Source organism: Ranitomeya imitator, chromosome 4, assembly GCF_032444005.1.
Source record: "Ranitomeya imitator isolate aRanImi1 chromosome 4, aRanImi1.pri, whole genome shotgun sequence".
NCBI classification, from domain to species: domain Eukaryota; kingdom Metazoa; phylum Chordata; class Amphibia; order Anura; family Dendrobatidae; genus Ranitomeya; species Ranitomeya imitator.
The window spans coordinates 719,467,509-719,488,014 of record NC_091285.1 but is presented as its reverse complement, the minus strand read 5'-3'; the positions used below and the strand labels follow the sequence as shown (position 1 = coordinate 719,488,014).

Sequence of the window (20,506 nt, the reverse complement as noted above, 5' to 3'; positions counted from 1 at the left end):
TTCACCATCAATCCTAGGAAAAAAATGGTTATTAGATGCATCATTACAAGATAAAGCATGGTCAGGTAACACATGCGATTTCCCATCATCATCATCATCAGGGTTAACTTTACCCTTATTAGTAGATTGGGGAGGGGCGTCAGGGACATAGTATGCAACCATCCTCCCCAAATCAGTCCCCAACAAAACATCAGTGGGCAAATTATCAGACAGCTCCACTTCCTTCACCCCGCTCCCAGCACCCCAATCAAGATAAACCAGGGCCATCGGTAAGGGACAGCTGATGCCCCCAATCCCAGTGACAGTTAGGGTTTTCCCCGGAATGATTTCTTCAGGGGCCGCCAGTTCGGGTCGGATGAGGGTTCGTTCAGCCCCGGTGTCTTTGAGGCCTGTAGCAACATGGCCTCCCACAGTGACGGGCTGTACGTTGTCACACACCCTCCCAACCACACCCCCACCAAAAGAACTGCTGCATTAGGCCCTGGGGCCTTGGCTGGGGTGTTCTTCTGCTTGGTTGGGCAGGAGGGACTGATATGACCAGTCTGATGGCAGGTGTAACACGCGCGAGGTTCGGTGGTAGGTCTGGTGCTGTTGGCCACAGGGCCAGGACCTCTGGTGTGCTGGCTGGCAGGGGTACTGGTGTTGGTTGCAGGCTTACCCCCTCTCCAGCTGGTGGTGACTGGCTTCCGCACTTCCGATCTACGGTTGGCCTCATAGGCATCGGCAATCTGCGCTGCTTTCGTCACGTCTTTGGGTTCTCTGTCCATCACGAACTGTCGCACCTCAGCTGGGCAAAGATGAAAGAACTGGTCTTTGATCATCAGGTCTCGCAGCTGTGCAAAGGTGGTCACTGACAGTCCTTGGGTCCACTGGTCAAAGTGGGTCCCCAGTCCATGCACCACATCACTGTAACTGTCGTGTGGGCCACGTTGGAGGGTCCGGAACTTTCTACGGTACACCTCGGGTGTAAGCTGGTACTTTGCTATCAGAGCCTGCTTGATGGCCTCATAGTCTCCATCTTGTTCTTGAGGGAGGGCAGCAAACGCCTCCAGAGCTTTACCTCTCAGCCCTGGTGTCAGGTATCGGGCCAATTCATCTGTAGGCAGCTGGTACTGTCTGCAGGCTTTCTCAAAGGCCCGCAGAAAAGTGTCCAAGTCCCCGTCCTTCTCCATAACAGGAAAGTGATCGGGCCGGGGCTTCGGTATCTGAGCGCTGCTGGGCTCACGTCTCTGGGCGGTGGAGGGCATCCCCCCTTGCCGGAGCATCTCCAGTTCATGTTCTCGCTGGGCTTGGCGCTCGGCTCTCTCAGCCTCCCGCTTGGCTCGCTGGGCCTGGGCCTCTCGTTCGGCTCGGGCCTCCTGCCGATACTGCTGAATCAGCCGTAGGCGTCCCTCATGGTCATCAGTGGGGAGTTCTTCCAAGGCCGCCTGCAGGTGGGGGTCCAATTCGCCCGGATTGCTAACAGGGCCAGCATTCAGTGGGTGGACCTCTGCTGCAGCACCATGTTCGCTGGTGCTGGCTTCTGCGGCCTCTGAGCTCTGAGATTGGTCTAGAGCGGCTTCCCATTGCACCAGATCTGCGACCAGTTGGGCTTTGTTTTTGCCCGCAAAGTCAATGTGTTGTGTCTTGCATAAGGCGACAAGGGTGTCTCTGGTCTGCTGCTCATAGAAGGTTTCTCCCAGCACAACCATGGTTGCCAAATAAAAGATAGGATAGAAAAACGAAGAGAAAGGGAAGGGATAATTACCAGTACGCAATTGTCTCACAACTAAAAAGCACTGAGTTCGTTCTCCAAACTTATTTGCGCAGAGTCCTCGCAAGAACTTTCTGCAAGTTTTTAGTGAGAGGAATGATTACTCAAACCAAATCACTAATGCTCTAAGATATCCCACCGCCTTGCCACCAATTGTCACGATTCCCCTGACCGCTGTCACCACTGGGTCAGGATTCACACCGTGACCGTCACCCCTACGTCACGGATCAGGGTGACTTTAGGCCAACAGACGGCTATCACATGTGCAGGGGGGCTTATCTTAGTTATCCCTCCACTGCTAACGATGTGATGAAAAACCACACACAAGGCTATTGACCTCTTGCTTACAGCAGGGGCTTATTCTAGGTATCCCACTGCTTTTCTATATACCACGAACTGCAGGGATTTATGTATATCCCGCTTACAGTTCCACTTAACACTTGCAGCTCTCTGGCGCCCCCTTACTCTCAGGTCAGATTAGGTACTGCACCCTGGGTAATTAGTCGCCAGGAAGGCTGCCTGCTATGTACTGGCTATTGGGCACGCTGCAGCGACGCGGTAAACTACTCCCACTCAGGCAGGAACAATAATTATCAAACCCGCAGTTGCTTCAGCATAATCCAACAGTCAGCACACTTTCGCTGCCACCAGCTTCGATTAAACGGGTCCGAAGCTAACCCAACTCAACAGTAACAGTAGCGTTTTCCCTTCAGAAGACTTAGGGTACGGTTTTTAGAGCATGGAGAAGAACTAACATATAATAGTATATCCCATTAAAAATTAGGCAGTGCTTTATCAAAAATATTTTATAAAGAAGTTACAAATGAGACAATTGCAAATATGTACATGGGTAATTATAACATAAAGGGAATAAAAGAGAAAAAGCAACACTTACATGTTCAAAGCATGACAGGCAACCAGGCTAGTGGAGTTTTTCCATATGTCCCAGCTCATTTGGACGTGCTGCTGGCTTCAGAAGACAAGCAGTCCAGAAGGAGACATCAGCAGAAGAGTGCCTCCTCAGAGCCTGCCAGACACTTAAACCCTTAAGGCTGTGACATCACAGAAAGGCTGGCTTATCCAGACCCTCCTCTCTCTACATTCTGCCTAAACTTTAAACTATTCTCTCTAATTTCTATAACTTCACTACAAAACACGTCATAGTTCTAACAAACCCATCAATCATCTCGGGTTAACGTGAGCATTCTAATGAGATCAAATATGTCCTATCTGGGATACATATTTACAGCGAAAACCCTACTTCTTTACCAGACGGAGTTAGAAGCCCGAGTTTAAAGGGATGGGTACCTACACCGAGTGGGAATACGAATATATATTTTCGTGTTCTTACCGTAAACATAGTTACATAGTTAGTAAGGCCGAAAAAAGACATTTGTCCATCCAGTTCAGCCTATATTCCATCATAATAAATACCCAGATCTACGTCCTTCTACAGAACCTAATAATTGTATGATACAATATTGTTCTGCTCCAGGAAGACATCCAGGCCTCTCTTGAACCCCTCGACTGAGTTCGCCACCACCACCTCCTCAGGCAAGCAATTCCAGATTCTCACTGCCCTAACAGTAAAGAATCCTCTTCTATGTTGGTGGAAAAACCTTCTCTCCTCCAGACGCAAAGAATGCCCCCTTGTGCCCGTCACCTTCCTTGGTATAAACAGATCCTCAGCGAGATATTTGTATTGTCCCCTTATATACTTATACATGGTTATTAGATCGCCCCTCAGTCGTCTTTTTTCTAGACTAAATAATCCTAATTTCGCTAATCTATCTGGGTATTGTAGTTCTCCCATCCCCTTTATTAATTTTGTTGCCCTCCTTTGTACTCTCTCTAGTTCCATTATATCCTTCCTGAGCACCGGTGCCCAAAACTGGACACAGTACTCCATGTGCGGTCTAACTAGGGATTTGTACAGAGGCAGTATAATGCTCTCATCATGTGTATCCAGACCTCTTTTAATGCACCCCATGATCCTGTTTGCCTTGGCAGCTGCTGCCTGGCACTGGCTGCTCCAGGTAAGTTTATCATTAACTAGGATCCCCAAGTCCTTCTCCCTGTCAGATTTACCCAGTGGTTTCCCGTTCAGTGTGTAATGGTGATATTGATTCCCTCTTCCCATGTGTATAACCTTACATTTATCATTGTTAAACCTCATCTGCCACCTTTCAGCCCAAGTTTCCAACTTATCCAGATCCATCTGTAGCAGAATACTATCTTCTCTTGTATTAACTGCTTTACATAGTTTTGTATCATCTGCAAATATCGATATTTTACTGTGTAAACCTTCTACCAGATCATTAATGAATATGTTGAAGAGAACAGGTCCCAATACTGACCCCTGCGGTACCCCACTGGTCACAGCGACCCAGTTAGAGACTATACCATTTATAACCACCCTCTGCTTTCTATCACTAAGCCAGTTACTAACCCATTTACACACATTTTCCCCCAGACCAAGCATTCTCATTTTGTGTACCAACCTCTTGTGCGGCACGGTATCAAACGCTTTGGAAAAATCGAGATATACCACGTCCAATGACTCACCGTGGTCCAGTCTATAGCTTACCTCTTCATAAAAACTGATTAGATTGGTTTGACAGGAGCGATTTCTCATAAACCCATGCTGATATGGAGTTAAACAGTTATTCTCATTGAGATAATCCAGAATAACATCCCTCAGAAACCCTTCAAATATTTTACCAACAATAGAGGTTAGACTTACTGGCCTATAATTTCCAGGTTCACTTTTAGAGCCCTTTTTGAATATTGGCACCACATTTGCTATGCGCCAGTCCTGCGGAACAGACCCTGTCGCTATAGAGTCCCTAAAAATAAGAAATAATGGTTTATCTATTACATTACTTAGTTCTCTTAGTACTCGTGGGTGTATGCCATCCGGACCCGGAGATTTATCTATTTTAATCTTATTTAGCCGGTTTCGCACCTCTTCTTGGGTTAGATTGGTGACCCTTAATATAGGGTTTTCATTGTTTCTTGGGATTTCACCTAGCATTTCATTTTCCACCGTGAATACCGTGGAGAAGAAGGTGTTTAATATGTTAGCTTTTTCCTTGTCATCTACAACCATTCTTTCCTCACTATTTTTTAAGGGGCCTACATTTTCAGTTTTCATTCTTTTACTATTGATGTGACAGGAGGCTGCAGTGCCAGCACTGGCCACTAGATGTCAGGGCAGCACAGATCAGTTAACAGGAGGCTGCAGTACCAGCACTGACCACTAGATGTCAGGGCAGCAGAGATCAGGTAACAGAAGGCTGCAGTACCAGTACTGACCACTAGATGTCAGGGCAGCACAGATCAGGTAACAGGAGGCTGCAGTGCCAGTACTGACCACTAGATGTCAGGGCAGCACAGATCATGTGACAGGAGGCTGCAATACCAGCAATGGTCACTAGATGTCAGGGCAGCACAGATCATGTGACAGGAGGCTGCAGTGCCAGTACTGACCACTAGATGTCAGGGCAGCACAGATCAGGTAACAGAAGGCTGCAGTACCAGCACTGACCACTAGATGTCAGGGCAGCACAGATCAGGTAACAGGAGGCTGCTGTACCAGTACTGACCACTAGATGTCAGGGCAGCACAGACTGCAGTACTGGCAACCGCTCATAAATGAGGAGTTGACGAAGAATAAATTACGGGACCTCAGAGCGAATGCGCCTGCGCACAAGGAGCAGCTGACGTTGGGCGCGGGATGCTGGGAATTGTAGTTTGGCGGGAAAAATGGAGCGATCCGAGTTTGAGAAACAGCGAGAAGCTCATGTGGAGAAAATCCAGGAGGTGAATCACGTGACTGACCCTGCTGCACTGCATATGCCCCCCCCACCCACCTATACAACACACTGCATGCCCCCCCACCTGTATAATACACTGCATGCCCCCCCACCTGTATAATACACTGCATGCCCCCCCACCTGTATAATACACTGCATGCCCCCCACCTGTACAATACACTGCATGCCCCCCACCTGTACAATACACTGCATGCCCCCCACCTGTACAATACACTGCATGCCCCCCCACCTGTATAATACACTGCATGCCCCCCCACCTGTATAATACACTGCATGCCCCCCACCTGTACAATACACTGCATGCCCCCCACCTGTACAATACACTGCATGCCCCCCCACCTGTATAATACACTGCATGCCCCCCCACCTGTATAATACACTGCATGCCCCCCCACCTGTACAATACACTGCATGCCCCCCCACCTGTACAATACACTGCATGCCCCCCACCTGTACAATACACTGCATGCCCCCCCACCTGTATAATACACTGCATGCCCCCCACCTGTACAATACAATGCATGCCCCCCACCTGTATAATACACTGCATGCCCCCCACCTGTATAATACACTGCATGCCCCCCACCTGTACAATACACTGCATGCCCCCCACCTGTACAATACACTGCATGCCCCCCACCTGTACAATACACTGCATGCCCCCCACCTGTACAATACAATGCATGCCCCCCACCTGTACAATACACTGCATGCCCCCCCACCTGTACAATACACTGCATGCCCCCCCACCTGTACAATACACTGCATGCCCCCCACCTGTACAATACACTGCATGCCCCCCACCTGTACAATACACTGCATGCCCCCCACCTGTATAATACACTGCATGCCCCCCACCTGTACAATACACTGCATGCCCCCCACCTGTACAATACACTGCATGCCCCCCACCTGTATAATACACTGCATGCCCCCCCACCTGTACAATACACTGCATGCCCCCCCACCTGTACAATACACTGCATGCCCCCCCACCTGTACAATACACTGCATGCCCCCCACCTGTATAATACACTGCATGCCCCCCACCTGTACAATACACTGCATGCCCCCCACCTGTATAATACACTGCATGCCCCCCACCTGTATAATACACTGCATGCCCCCCCACCTGTACAATACACTGCATGCCCCCCCCACCTGTACAATACACTGCATGCCCCCCCACCTGTACAATACACTGCATGCCCCCCACCTGTACAATACACTGCATGCCCCCCACCTGTATAATACACTGCATGCCCCCCACCTGTATAATACACTGCATGCCCCCCACCTGTATAATACAGTGCATGCCCCCCACCTGTACAATACACTGCATGCCCACCTGTACAATACACTGCATGCCCCCCACCTGTACAATACACTGCATGCCCCCCCACCTGTACAATACACTGCATGCCCCCCCACCTGTACACTGCACTGCATATGCCCCCCCCACCTATACAACACACTGCATGCCCCCCACCTGTATAATACACTGCATGCCCCCCCACCTGTATAATACACTGCATGCCCCCCCACCTGTATAATACACTGCATGCCCCCCACCTGTACAACACACTGCATGCCCCCCCACCTGTACACTGCACTGCATATGCCCCCCCCACCTATACAACACACTGCATGCCCCCCACCTGTATAATACACTGCATGCCCCCCACCTGTACAATACACTGCATGCCCCCCCACCTGTACAATACACTGCATGCCCCCCCACCTGTATAATACACTGCATGCCCCCCCACCTGTATAATACACTGCACTGCATGCCCCCCCACCTGTACAATACACTGCATGCCCCCCCACCTGTATAATACACTGCATGCCCCCCCACCTGTATAATACACTGCATGCCCCCCACCTGTATAATACACTGCATGCCCCCCACCTGTACAATACACTGCATGCCCCCCCACCTGTACAATACACTGCATGCCCCCCACCTGTACAATACACTGCATGCCCCCCCCACCTGTACAATACACTGCATGCCCCCCCACCTGTATAATACACTGCATGCCCCCCCACCTGTACACTGCACTGCATATCCCCCCCCCACCTATACAACACACTGCATGCCCCCACCTGTATAATACACTGCATGCCCCCCCACCTGTATAATACACTGCATGCCCCCCCACCTGTATAATACACTGCATGCCCCCCCACCTGTACACTGCACTGCATATGCCCCCCCCCACCTATACAACACACTGCATGCCCCCCACCTGTATAATACACTGCATGCCCCCCCACCTGTACAATACACTGCATGCCCCCCACCTGTACAATACACTGCATGCCCCCCCACCTGTACAATACACTGCATGCCCCCCCACCTGTACAATACACTGCATGCCCCCCCACCTGTATAATACACTGCATGCCCCCCACCTGTATAATACACTGCATGCCCCCCCACCTGTACAATACACTGCATGCCCCCCACCTGTACAATACACTGCATGCCCCCCACCTGTACAATACACTGCATGCCCCCCACCTGTACAATACACTGCATGCCCCCCACCTGTACAATACACTGCATGCCCCCCCACCTGTACAATACACTGCATGCCCCCCACCTGTATAATACACTGCATGCCCCACCTGTACAATACACTGGATGCCCCCACCTGTACAATACACTGCATGCCCCCCCACCTGTACAACACACTGCATGCCCCCCCACCTGTACACTGCACTGCATATGCCCCCCCCACCCACCTATACAACACACTGCATGCCCCCCACCTGTATAATACACTGCATGCCCCCCCACCTGTATAATACACTGCATGCCCCCCCACCCGTACAATATACTGCATGCCCCCCCACCCGTACAATACACTGCATGCCCACCTGTACAATACACTGCATGCCCCCCACCTGTATAATACACTGCACTGCATGCCCCCCACCTGTACAATACACTGCATGCCCCCCACCTGTACAATACACTGCATGCCCCCCCACCTGTACAATACACTGCACGCCCCCCCACCTGTACACTGCACTGCATGCCCCCACCTGTACAATACACTGCATGCCCCCACCTGTACAATACACTGCACTGCATGCCCCCCACCTGTACACTGCACTGCATGCCCCCACCTGTACAATAAACACTGCACGCCCCCCCACCTGTATAATACACTGCATGCCCCCCCACCTGTATAATACACTGCATGCCCCCCCACCCGTACAATACACTGCATGCCCACCTGTACAATACACTGCATGCCCCCCACCTGTATAATACACTGCACTGCATGCCCCCCACCTGTACAATACACTGCATGCCCCCCCACCTGTACAATACACTGCATGCCCCCCACCTGTACAATACACTGCATGCCCCCCCACCTGTACAATACACTGCACGCCCCCCCACCTGTACACTGCACTGCATGCCCCCACCTGTACAATACACTGCATGCCCCCACCTGTACAATACACTGCATGCCCCCACCTGTACAATACACTGCACTGCATGCCCCCCACCTGTACACTGCACTGCATGCCCCCCACCTGTACACTGCACTGCATGCCCCCACCTGTACAATAAACACTGCACGCCACCCCACCTGTACGATACATCGCCGCTCTATTTCTGTTTTCTTCTTTCTCAGCGATTATTAGAAGCCACTAACCTGATGTCTGCACTAAACCGGAACATGGAGCAATGGAGGGGGCGGCCAGGCGAGAGTGCAGTGCTGGCTGAGGTAAGCCCCACCCCCAGCAGGGTGTTACAGAGATACGGGAGCTGTGGCCTCACCCACTGCAGTGATATTAGAGCTGCAGCTCCGCCCCCAGCAGGGTGGTATTAGAGCTGCGGCTCCGCCCCCGGCAGGGTGATATTATAGCTGTGGCTCTACCCCCGGCAGGGTGTTTGTCAGGATATAGGAAAGTTCTGATTACATCAGTTACACATACAGAGGTCTCAGCTGCAGTTTCCTGTGCCTGCAGGTCGTGTAACTACACCGTGTTTACACTTAAAAGAATCCCCCAGACGGTGTGCACCTCCTGATCATTGTGTCGTTTGCATATGAGATTCATACAGTGAGCTATGTATAAAAATGGTTTGTCTCAGCTCTAAAAGGGGAGGATTCAGCCTCTGAGTGAGGTCACCACAGGGGCAGGGGCTTGTTTTTGAGCTGGGAGATAACTGAATGGGACATCAGTCTTCCAGTGTCTTTTGTCCGGAGTCTAGCTGCTATACAGATGTGTGATATGCATCTAGATATGTTGCCCATCCCCCACAGCACACGATCAGCTATGAGATGAAATGATCTGAACACCATGTAAGTGTTCTCTTCAACTTTAAACCCATTTTATTTGTAATTGTATTGTACATACAATACTTTTCTTCTTTATAATATCTTTTCATACTTTTGTAAACACTGCCTACCTTTTTGGAGTAAAATATATAAAATTAGTAGCTTTATCTCTCCATGGTCTTTAACTTACTGTCACGTCCTCTAAGGTCAATTGCGCTACTAATCTGGGTTGGCTCCGGACCCGTTACTAAGTAATAAATCGGATCTGGTGGCAGTGGATTTGTCCTGTGCGTTTGGGAGGCTTTATAGCGACGGACAGCGTTGATAATTATCGTTCCCACCTGAGTGGGAGTAGTCATATCACACACTCTGCAGTGTGCCCAATAGCCAGTCCAGAGTAAGGCAGCCCTTCTGGTGACTAATTATCCTAGGTGCAGTACCCTGTCCGACCTGAGGGTAAGGGGGGTGCCAGAGAGCTGCAAGTTCCAAACTGGAAGTGGGATATAGATAAATCCCCTTCAGAAAGAACCAGGGGCAACCAAACAACCCGGGTCATGACAAATTGGTGTGAGTGGTGGGGATGATAAAGGTATCCTCCCTGTGAACCATGACTGATATTAGAGCCGTGGCTCCGCCCCCGGCAGGGTGATATTACAGCTGCGGCCCCGCCCCCAGCAGCATGGTGCGCTATCACCAGTTGTTTCTCTCCTCAGGTTTGGTTGCAGTTCCGCCAGCGCTTCGTCCACCTCGCGGAGGCCTTTGCGGGGAGCCGTCAGTGACGCTGTGGTCTTCTGCTGTGGATATCGTGGTCTTTCTCCCTCGGTATCGGTGGATGAAGAGGGCGGGGCTTCTGTAGGAGGCGATTTCAGCAGCCGCTGCCTCCAGTAATAAAGCTCATTCCTATTCACGTCTGGGGGTCACTTACTTCAGCTGTCATGTGTAGCAGGCGGTGGCTCGGCCGGTTGGGAGGGATGTAGACGGTGGCTCGGTCATCTGGACGGGGAGGGGGAGGGGGTTTCAGGTGGTGGCTGGGCCATTGGGGGGGACGGGGACACAGGCGGTGGCTCAGCTGTCGGGGGGACAGACACAGGCGGTGGTACAGCCGTCTGGAGGGGTGATGCAGGCGGTGGCTGGGCCGTCAGGGGGACATGGACACAGGCGGTGGTACAGCCGTCTGGATGGGGATGCAGGCAGTGGCTCGGCCGTCTGGAAGGGGACGCAGGCGGTGTCTCAGCCGTTGGGGACAGGGATGCAGGCGGTGGTCACACCCTCTGTCTGGGGTCTCTGCTCCTCCGCAGGCTGAGAATAAGTGATCGTCTTCCTCCTGTTTTGCTGTTGGTCACTAGGTGGCAGCACCACATCCTCACTTTACTACATGCTGCGATATTGCTTCGCACGCCCTTGCTGATGTGCCGCGTGTGGCCTGCAGGTGGCGCTAGTCCTCACTCCATTCTGACAGACAGACGCCCCCTGGAGGACATTCTCGCAGTGACGGGGAGGCAGCAGCTGTGACCCCTGGGATGAGGTCACCATGCTGGGAGTTGTGGTGCCACCCGTGCAGCGTCAGCCGCCGCCCTGTGCTCTTTCCCAGCATGCCTCAGTGACTTTTTGCATCGTGTTAGGGTATGTGTCCACGTTCAGGATTGCATCAGGATTTGGTCAGGATTTTATGTCAGTATTTGTAGCCAAAACCAGGAGTGGCTGATAATACAGAAGTGGAGCAGATGTTTCTATTATACTTTTCCTCTATTTGTTCCACTCGTGGTTTTGGCTACAAATACTGATGTAAAATCCTGACCAAATCCTGATGCAATCCTGAACGTGGACACATACCCTTAAAGTTTCATGAGAGGCTGAACCCCTCCAGGGCAGGACTCTTCAAGAAACTTTATTGACAGTGTAGAATCCGACAGGACTAAGACAATGAGGCACGAGACGCGTCATAGAACAGATTTATATTCTGCAACAGCAAAGAAACCCCCAAAACAGTGAAGATTAAAAAATAAACTCTCCCCTCCCCCCCAAAAACAATACAAAAGAAGGCTCCATAGAAATCTCCTAACCCTGGACAGCAGCGGAGGTGGGGGGCGGCTCCTGCTGGACCCCCGACTTGTGGAAAGCATAGACGGACCGCCGGAACCCTGCAGGAAGGAAAGCGGGACATGAGACGCACTGATACATTGTAACGCTGCTGCCGCAGGACAGCCGAGACCCCAAGGAGCAGCGCCAGGCTCAGCCCCGGGACAGCACCACCCTAGCCGAGACCCCCAGTAAGAGCAGCACCAGGGTCAGCCCCCTCAGCCGAGACCAGCAGGAAGAGCAGCGCCAGGGTCAGCCCCGGGACAGCACCCCCCCAGTAAGAGTGGCGCCAGTCAGCCCCGGGACAGCACCCCCCCCCCAGTGAGAGTGGCGCCGGACAGCACCCCCCCAGCCGAGACCCCCCAGTAAGAGCGGCGCCAGTCAGCCCCGGGACAGCACCCCCCCCCAGCTGAGACCCCCAGGAAATGCGGCGCCAGAGTCAGCCCCAGAACAGCACCCCCCCAGCCGAGACCCTCAGGAAAAGCGGCGCCAGAGTCAGCCCCGGGACAGCACCCCCCCCAGCCGAGACCCTCAGGAAAAGCGGCGCCAGAGTCAGCCCCAGAACAGCACCCCCCCCAGCCGAGACCCCCAGTAAGAGCGGCGCCAGAGTCAGCCCCGGGACAGCACCCCCCCAGCCGAGACCCCCCAGGAAACGCAGCGCCAGAGACAGCCCCAGGACCACCGCTCCGGAGGAGTAGATATTGTGCAGAGGATCAGAGGACGGTCCGCACAGGACTGTGCAGAAGTGTTAGGCAGGCACGGAATAAACACTGCCGGGAACAGAAGGGTTAAAAACTAATCGCATAAGGAGAAGTGTAAATCCCATCAGTACCCAGTGACCCCCCAGTACCTGCCACAGCCCCTCCCCCAGGACACAGGGACCACACCTCCCCCTCGAAACCTGCCGCAGCCCCTCCCCCAGGACACAGGGACCACACCTCCCCCTCGAAACCTGCCGCAGCCCTTCCCCCAGGACACAGGGACCACACCTCCCCCTCGAAACCTGCCGCAGCCCCTCCCCCAGGACACAGGGACCCCCCACCCCAGTACCAGACACTGGTGGGATTATACATTTCTATCTTAAACATAATTTTAATCAATTAACACAATGCACAATGTAACAGCTGCCAATATACGAGGGTCCATCCCCCGGGTATGTGGGGGCCGCAGCGGTCAGGGGCTGTGCATAGTTTACCTTTAGCGGAGGTGCACGGTGTGGCGAGAAGTTCATAGCTGGAGAATCCGACCTCGGAGGACATGAGGTACGAGGTGAAGAGCTCCGGCCTCAGCGAGATCTTACAGTAGTTCCTGTAGATGGCCTCCTGCAAAAGAAGGCGCGGGTTACTGCCGGGACTACCACCCCCAGCCTGCGTTACCCGCCCCATCCTCCCCGTCACTTGCCCCTTCCTCCCCGTCACTTGCCCCTTCCTCCCCCATCACTTGCCCCTTCCTCCCCCATCACTTGCCCCTTCCTCCCCCATCACTTGCCCCTTCCTCCCCCCATCACTTGCCCCTTCCTCCCCCCATCACTTGCCCCTTCCTCCCCCCATCACTTGCCCCTTCCTCCCCATCACTTGCCCCTTCCTCCCCGGCACCCGCCCCTTCCTCCCCGTCACTTGCCCCTTCCTCCCCGGCACCCGCCCCTTCCTCCCCGTCACTTGCCCCTTCCTCCCCGGCACCCGCCCCTTCCTCCCCATCACTTGCCCCTTCCTCCCCATCACTTGCTCCTTCCTCCCCGGCACCCGCCCCTTCCTCCCCGTCACTTGCCCCTTCCTCCCCGTCACTTGCCCCTTCCTCCCCGTCACTTGCCCCTTCCTCCCCGTCACTTGCCCCTTCCTCCCCGTCACTTGCCCCTTCCTCCCCGTCACTTGCCCCTTCCTCCCCGTCACTTGCCCCTTCCTCCCCGTCACCCGCCCCTTCCTCCCCGGCACCCGCCCCTTCCTCCCCGTCACTTGCCCCTTCCTCCCCGGCACCCGCCCCTTCCTCCCCGGCACCCGCCCCTTCCTCCCCATCACTTGCCCCTTCCTCCCCGGCACCTCACTCACCGTCAGCTTCTTCCTCTTGCCGTAGGAGGACCAGGGCTGTGGCTCCAGGATCAGGACGCCCCCGGGCCGCAGGTGTCGGTACATTCTCCGGAACATTCTCTTAAGGCCGTCGTCCCCCCAGTTCAGGTGGATCCATTTGGTGACGCTCAGGCACAGGATGACGTCGTACTCCGGCCTCTGCACCTCCAGCAGGTCCTCCCGCTCCAGCACGTAATTAGCCTGCCAGGAAGAGCAGTCATGGGGTCAGAACAGAGGACGCAGTCCTCCCACCAAGTAATCAAGCCGTGTCCCCTTTGGACCCCCGCCCACTGCTCCGTGTAATAGAAGAGCCCCCTCCTATATGACCCCAATCTAAGAAATCAGCACCCCCCCATGACCCCGAGCAAACCCTGTGTAACGGCCGCCTCCATATCCCCCCACCGCTCCTATGGAATAGTGGGATGGGGGGCTGCGTCTCCTACATCTATCAGGCAGACCCTGAGCCCAGCCTCTGGAGAGGAACCAGGGACCACAAGTCCCAGCCGTCGTCCCCGCTCTGGGGCTTCATATCATGTACAGGAGACAACAACCCCCCCCCCCAACAGATGAAGATGAGCGGGATCAGTGGAGTCCGGAGCCACCGCCCACCCTCTAGGCACGAAGGGGCAGGATTACAGGGATATTGGGGGGGGGATTACAGGGATATGGGGGCAGGATTACAGGGATATGGGTATATGGGGGGCAGGATTACAGGGATATTGGGGGGGGGGGGGATTACAGGGATATGGGGGCAGGATTACAGGGATATGGGTATATGGGGGGCAGGATTACAGGGATATTGGGGGGGGGGGATTACAGGAATATGGGGGCAGGATTACAGGGATATTGGTATATGGGGGGCAGGATTACAGGGATATTGGTATATGGGGACAGGATTACAGGGATATTGGTATATGGGGGGCAGGATTACAGGGATATTGGTATATGGGGACAGGATTACAGGGATATTGGTATATGGGGGGCAGGATTACAGGAATATGGGAGGCAGGATTACAGGGATATTGGGGGGCAGGATTACAGGGATATTGGGGGGGGATTACAGGGATATGGGTATATGGGGGGCAGGATTACAGGGATATTGGGGGGGATTACAGGGATATTGGGGGGGGATTACAGGGATATGGGGGGCAGGATTACAGGAATATGGGAGGCAGGATTACAGGGATATGGGGGCAGGATTACAGGGATATTGGGGGGGGGGATTACAGGGATATCGGTATATGGGGGGCAGGATTACAGGGATATCGGTATATGGGGGGCAGGATTACAGGGATATGGGTATATGGGGGCAGGATTACAGGGATATGGGTATATGGGGGGCAGGATTACAGGGATATGGGTATATGGGGGGCAGGATTACAGGGATATTGGTATATGGGGGCAGGATTACAGGGATATTGGTATATGGGGGCAGGATTACAGGGATATTGGTATATGGGGGCAGGATTACAGGGATATTGGTATATGGGGGCAGGATTACAGGGATATTGGTATATGGGGGGCAGGATTACAGGGATATTGGTATATGGGGGGGGATTACAGGGATATGGGGGGCAGGATTACAGGGATATTGGTATATGGGGGGCAGGATTACAGGGATATGGGGGGGGGATTACAGGGATATTGGTATATGGGGGGCAGGATTACAGGGATATGGGTATATGGGGGCAGGATTACAGGGATATTGGTATATGGGGGGCAGGATTACAGGGATATTGGTATATGGGGGCAGGATTACAGGGATATTGGTATATGGGGGGCAGGATTACAGGGATATTGGTATATGGGGGGCAGGATTACAGGGATATTGGTATATGGGGGCAGGATTACAGGGATATGGGGGGCAGGATTACAGGGATATGGGGGGCAGGATTACAGGGATATGGGGGGCAGGATTACAGGGATATGGGGGGCAGGATTACAGGGATATGGGGGGCAGGATTACAGGGATATTGGCATATGGGGGGCAGGATTACAGGGATATTGGTATATGGGGGCAGGATTACAGGGATATTGGTATATGGGGGGCAGGATTACAGGGATATTGGTATATGGGGGGCAGGATTACAGGGATATTGGTATATGGGGGGCAGGATTACAGGGATATTGGTATATGGGGGGCAGGATTACAGGGATATTGGTATATGGGGGGCAGGATTACAGGGATATTGGTATATGGGGGCAGGATTACAGGGATATGGGTATATGGGGGGCAGGATTACAGGGATATTGGTATATGGGGGCAGGATTACAGGGATATTGGTATATGGGGGCAGGATTACAGGGATATGGGGGGCAGGATTACAGGGATATGGGTATATGGGGGGCAGGATTACAGGGATATGGGGGGCAGGATTACAGGGATATTGGTATATGGGGGGCAGGATTACAGGGATATTGGTATATGGGGGGCAGGATTACAGGATATTGGTATATGGGGGCAGGATTACAGAGATATGGGGGGCAGGATTACAGGGATATTGGTATATGGGGGCAGGATTACAGGGATATTGGTATATGGGGGGCAGGATTACAGGGATATTGGTATATGGGGGCAGGATTACAGGGATATTGGTATATGGGGGCAGGATTACAGGGATATTGGTATATGGGGGCAGGATTACAGAGATATTGGTATATGGGGGCAGGATTACAGAGATATTGGTATATGGGGGCAGGATTACAGGGATATGGGGGCAGGATTACAGGGATATTGGTATATGGGGGGCAGGATTACAGGGATATGGGGGGCAGGATTACAGGGATATGGGTATATGGGGGCAGGATTACAGGGATATGGGTATATGGGGGGCAGGATTGCAGGGATATTGGGGGGGATTACAGGGATATTGGTATACGGGGGCAGGATTACAGGGATATTGGTATACGGGGGGCAGGATTACAGGGATATTGGTATACGGGGGGCAGGATTACAGGGATATTGGTATACGGGGGGCAGGATTACAGGGATATTGGTATACGGGGGGCAGGATTACAGGGATATTGGTATACGGGGGGCAGGATTACAGGGATATTGGTATACGGGGGGCAGGATTACAGGGATATTGGTATACGGGGGGCAGGATTACAGGGATATTGGTATATGGGGGCAGGATTACAGGGATAGGCTACGTTCACACTAGCGTTATGCTAGTGTGCGTGGGGTTAGCGTCGGGCGACGCAGCGGCGACGCACGCGTCATGCGCCCCTATATTTAACATGGGGGACGCATGCGTTTTTGTTTGTTGCGTTGTGCGACGCATGCGTCTTTTTTGCCGCAAGCGTCGGACCAAGAAAACGCAACAAGTTGCATTTTTCTTGCGTCCGATTTTTGGCAAAAAACGACGCATGCGTCGCAAAACGCAGCGTTTTTGCGTGCGTTTTGCCACGTTTTTGCGTGCGTTGCGTCACCGACGCACAACGCTAGTGTGAACGTAGCTATATTGGTATATGGGGGCAGGATTACAGGGATATGGGTATATGGGGGCAGGATTACAGGGATATGGGGGGCAGGATTACAGGGATATGGGTATATGGGGGGCAGGATTACAGGGATATGGGTATATGGGGGGCAGGATTACAGGGATATGGGTATATGGGGGGCAGGATTACAGGGATATGGGGGCAGTATTACAGGAATACGGGTATAGGGGAGAGAGGATTACAGGGACATAGGGGGCAGGATTACAGGGATATAGGGGGCAGGATTACAGGGATATGGGTATAGGGGAGGCAGGATTACAGGGATATGGGTATATGGGGGGCAGGCTTACAGGGATATGGGGCAGTATTACAGGAATACGGGTATAGGGGAGAGAGGGTTACAGGGATATAGGGGGCAGGATTACAGGGATATAGGGGGAGAGATTACAGGTATATGGGCGAGAGGCAGGATTACAGGGTATATGATGGGAGAGGCAGGATTACAGGGTATATGATGGGAGAGGCAGGATTAACCAGGTATGGGGGGGCAGGATTGCAGACATTTGGGGGGGGGGGGCAGGGCTGTTGAGGCCGCGCTCAGCTGCAGTTGACTTTAGGTGTCCGCCCCCGGGGGTCTGCGAGCGCCATGTTTATCCCCTCACCCCATAGCACGGACCCTTCTGTCGGAGCTCTCACCTTCACGAACACAACATTGTGTGGAAACACGTGGCTCTCATCCTGGCTCTTCTGCCCGGCGGAGGGGGGAATGCTCGGGGCCGCTATGGGCCCTCGGGTGGCAGCCAGTGCTGCGGGAAAGCCAGCCCCGTCCCTGGAGGACTGCGACACGTAATATCGGATGTTCTGCCGGGCGGCCTGGATCAGCGAGCCATCAATGTCCAGTCCCACGATCCGCGCCGGCTCCAGCTTCAGGGCCACGCTCAGCGTCAGGTGCCCCACGTTGCACCCAATGTCCAGCACGGCCTTCCCCCGGAACCACTCCGGCCTCAGAGCCCGAAGCCGCGGGTCATCAGAGTGCGACGGGTTCCGGTAGCCGTAATAACGGCAGTAGTTACCAAACTGGAAACGTTTTTTGTCCTTGCCCTTACTGCGGGACCCCCGACAAGAGACCTTGGGGCCCTCGGTGCCACCCTGTGCCCTCACGGCCGTCACCACACTTGCCAAGTTCTTGGCCTTTTCAGGGCTGCCGTGCCTTCCCTCGGATTTGCTGGAGGTTCTCCTCCTCTTGCGGGGGCGGGATGCTGGCGCAGCTGAGGCGGCTGGCGCGGACCCCTCTGCAGCCTCGCTCTCCAGGGCAGGCAGCGGCACCACTTCGTCCCGGCAGTTTATGGTGGTGTTCAGCTCATACGGTCGCAGGTCCTCCGGCACAGGCTCGGCCTCTGCCTTGTTGGCCCCGTCGGTGGGGCCGTGATGGCGGTTCCGGTGCCGCTTCCGGCCACTTTTCAGCGGGGACAGCAGCAGCTCTACGTCTCCTGAGCCAGTGTTAAGGCTCAGCGGGTCCGTCAGATCCTTGGGGATCAGAATCTCCACTGGATCACGATTGCGGGACGGCAGCGGAGAGGACTTTGGCGTCTCGGCGTTCTGCACCCGGTTCACCTCTTCGTCCAGGAGGCTGTTCAGGTTCAGGGGGTCGAAGATGTTCCCGCCCAGGAGGAAGTTGGAGGGAAGGACGGGGTCACAGTCCGAGTTGACCCGTCTGCGACGCTTGAACGGGGTGGGGTGCTTGAAGCCAACGTTGAAGCTGTTGCGTCTCTTGCCTTGGAAACCATTTCGTGGGCCCCGCGGTGGCAGCTGCTCCAGACCCTGTTTAACACCTCGGCTCTGGGAATCAGCCGGCGGGGGAGGAGCAGGAGCCAAAAAAGTCTTTTCAGCATCATGTCCGCCAACTTCAATAGCCACAGCCTGCTGCAAGGTCTGGGAGGAGGACGCCATCTCTAGCAGAACCTGCATGGGTGCATCCGGGGCCAGGAAACTTCCAGCGTCCAGATATGGGGCGGGAGGAGAAGGTTCGGTCAACACTCACTGCGCAGCGTCACACCCCAGGGCTCCGCAGGGGCCCATCTGTCCTCCACAGCAGGCTCCTAGGAGGTGGGCTATGCACAGACCACGCCCACTACAAGACACGCCCCCGAGTAACTCCCTCCTACAACAAGATGTCAGCGGAGCCTAGAAGAAAAGAGGGAGAAATTATCCTTCAGGTAGTTCCCTGGCTCAGAACACGATGCGGCACGGTGTGAGGTAAAACTACAGCGACGCCAAACACCCACAACCTCCCCGACCCGCAGCGGCCGCGGACTACTGACCGAAATGGTGGGGGAGCCTCCTTATTTATACTCCCTCCGCTGGACACGCCCCACCACCTCAGCCCAATCGCGAAGCCTCGCTCTAACTGCCGCACAGCGCATGCGTACCGCTGACCACGCCCCTAAGCGCTCCAAAACCTCGGGAAGAGAGCAAGCGAGTCTGTGTGCGAAGACGCGTCGTGCGCGCACTTATATAGGCGACCTTTACTCCGCCCACAGCCCCGACGTCACGACAACCCAAGCCCCCGTTCCTGCTGAGTTTTCATCACGTGATAAAGACTGAAGGACAGAAGTAGCCAATAATAACCTGAGCTAAGAGGATCCGCCCCCAGAGTTAGGCCAATCAGAAACGTAAACATTGTGCAGGTTGCCCCAGGCGTCGCCCGCGTTATCCAGCAGTGTGGTCGGCTCTCCAGGACCGGCACGAAGACGCCCGCACCGTAAAAATGAGCGCCTCAGTCCTTACCTCCGGGACGTCGGGATACAAGGCTCAGTCCTCCCGATAATTGGGATCGAGCGGAGATGTCGCGTCAGGCGCAGGCTGGACGCCTCCCGTGTGCCTGAAGGGTCCTCCGGCGTGTCCGTGGCATGCCGGGAGTTGTAGTCTCAGCTCCCCGCCCTCTCTCCCTACGTTCTAATGTCGTCTCCGCATTCTCTTCCGTGAGGGGAATTAAAATGGCGACAGAGAGAGTGAGGCCTGAGCCCT

At 54.1% G+C, this 20,506-nt stretch overlaps 1 protein-coding gene and 1 long non-coding RNA gene across 3 annotated transcripts; one reads left to right on the top strand and one right to left on the bottom strand.

The window, feature by feature from the left end:
• Positions 1-5,448: 5,448 nt before the first annotated feature.
• LOC138674402 (uncharacterized) lies at positions 5,449-10,802 on the top strand. The gene is made up of 3 exons (XR_011320610.1): positions 5,449-5,575; positions 9,246-9,338; positions 10,607-10,802. It is a non-coding gene; the product is annotated as an uncharacterized lncRNA (long non-coding RNA).
• Positions 10,803-11,831: 1,029 nt separating this feature from the next.
• Positions 11,832-19,998, bottom strand: MEPCE (methylphosphate capping enzyme). 2 transcript variants are annotated; one of them, XM_069767559.1, is made up of 5 exons: positions 19,909-19,998; positions 18,176-19,663; positions 14,018-14,236; positions 13,168-13,294; positions 11,832-12,034 (listed from the first exon to the last, which is right to left on the bottom strand). In XM_069767559.1, the coding sequence occupies exons 2-5, from the start codon at positions 19,445-19,447 to the stop codon at positions 11,952-11,954; spliced, it is 1,701 nt and encodes a 566-aa protein (XP_069623660.1). In that variant the 5' UTR covers positions 19,448-19,663; positions 19,909-19,998; the 3' UTR covers positions 11,832-11,951. The 2 variants fall into 2 exon arrangements, with proteins under 2 accessions (XP_069623660.1, XP_069623659.1); XM_069767558.1 differs by having other exon boundaries at positions 19,801-19,966.
• Between the last annotated feature and the right edge of the window lie 508 nt (positions 19,999-20,506).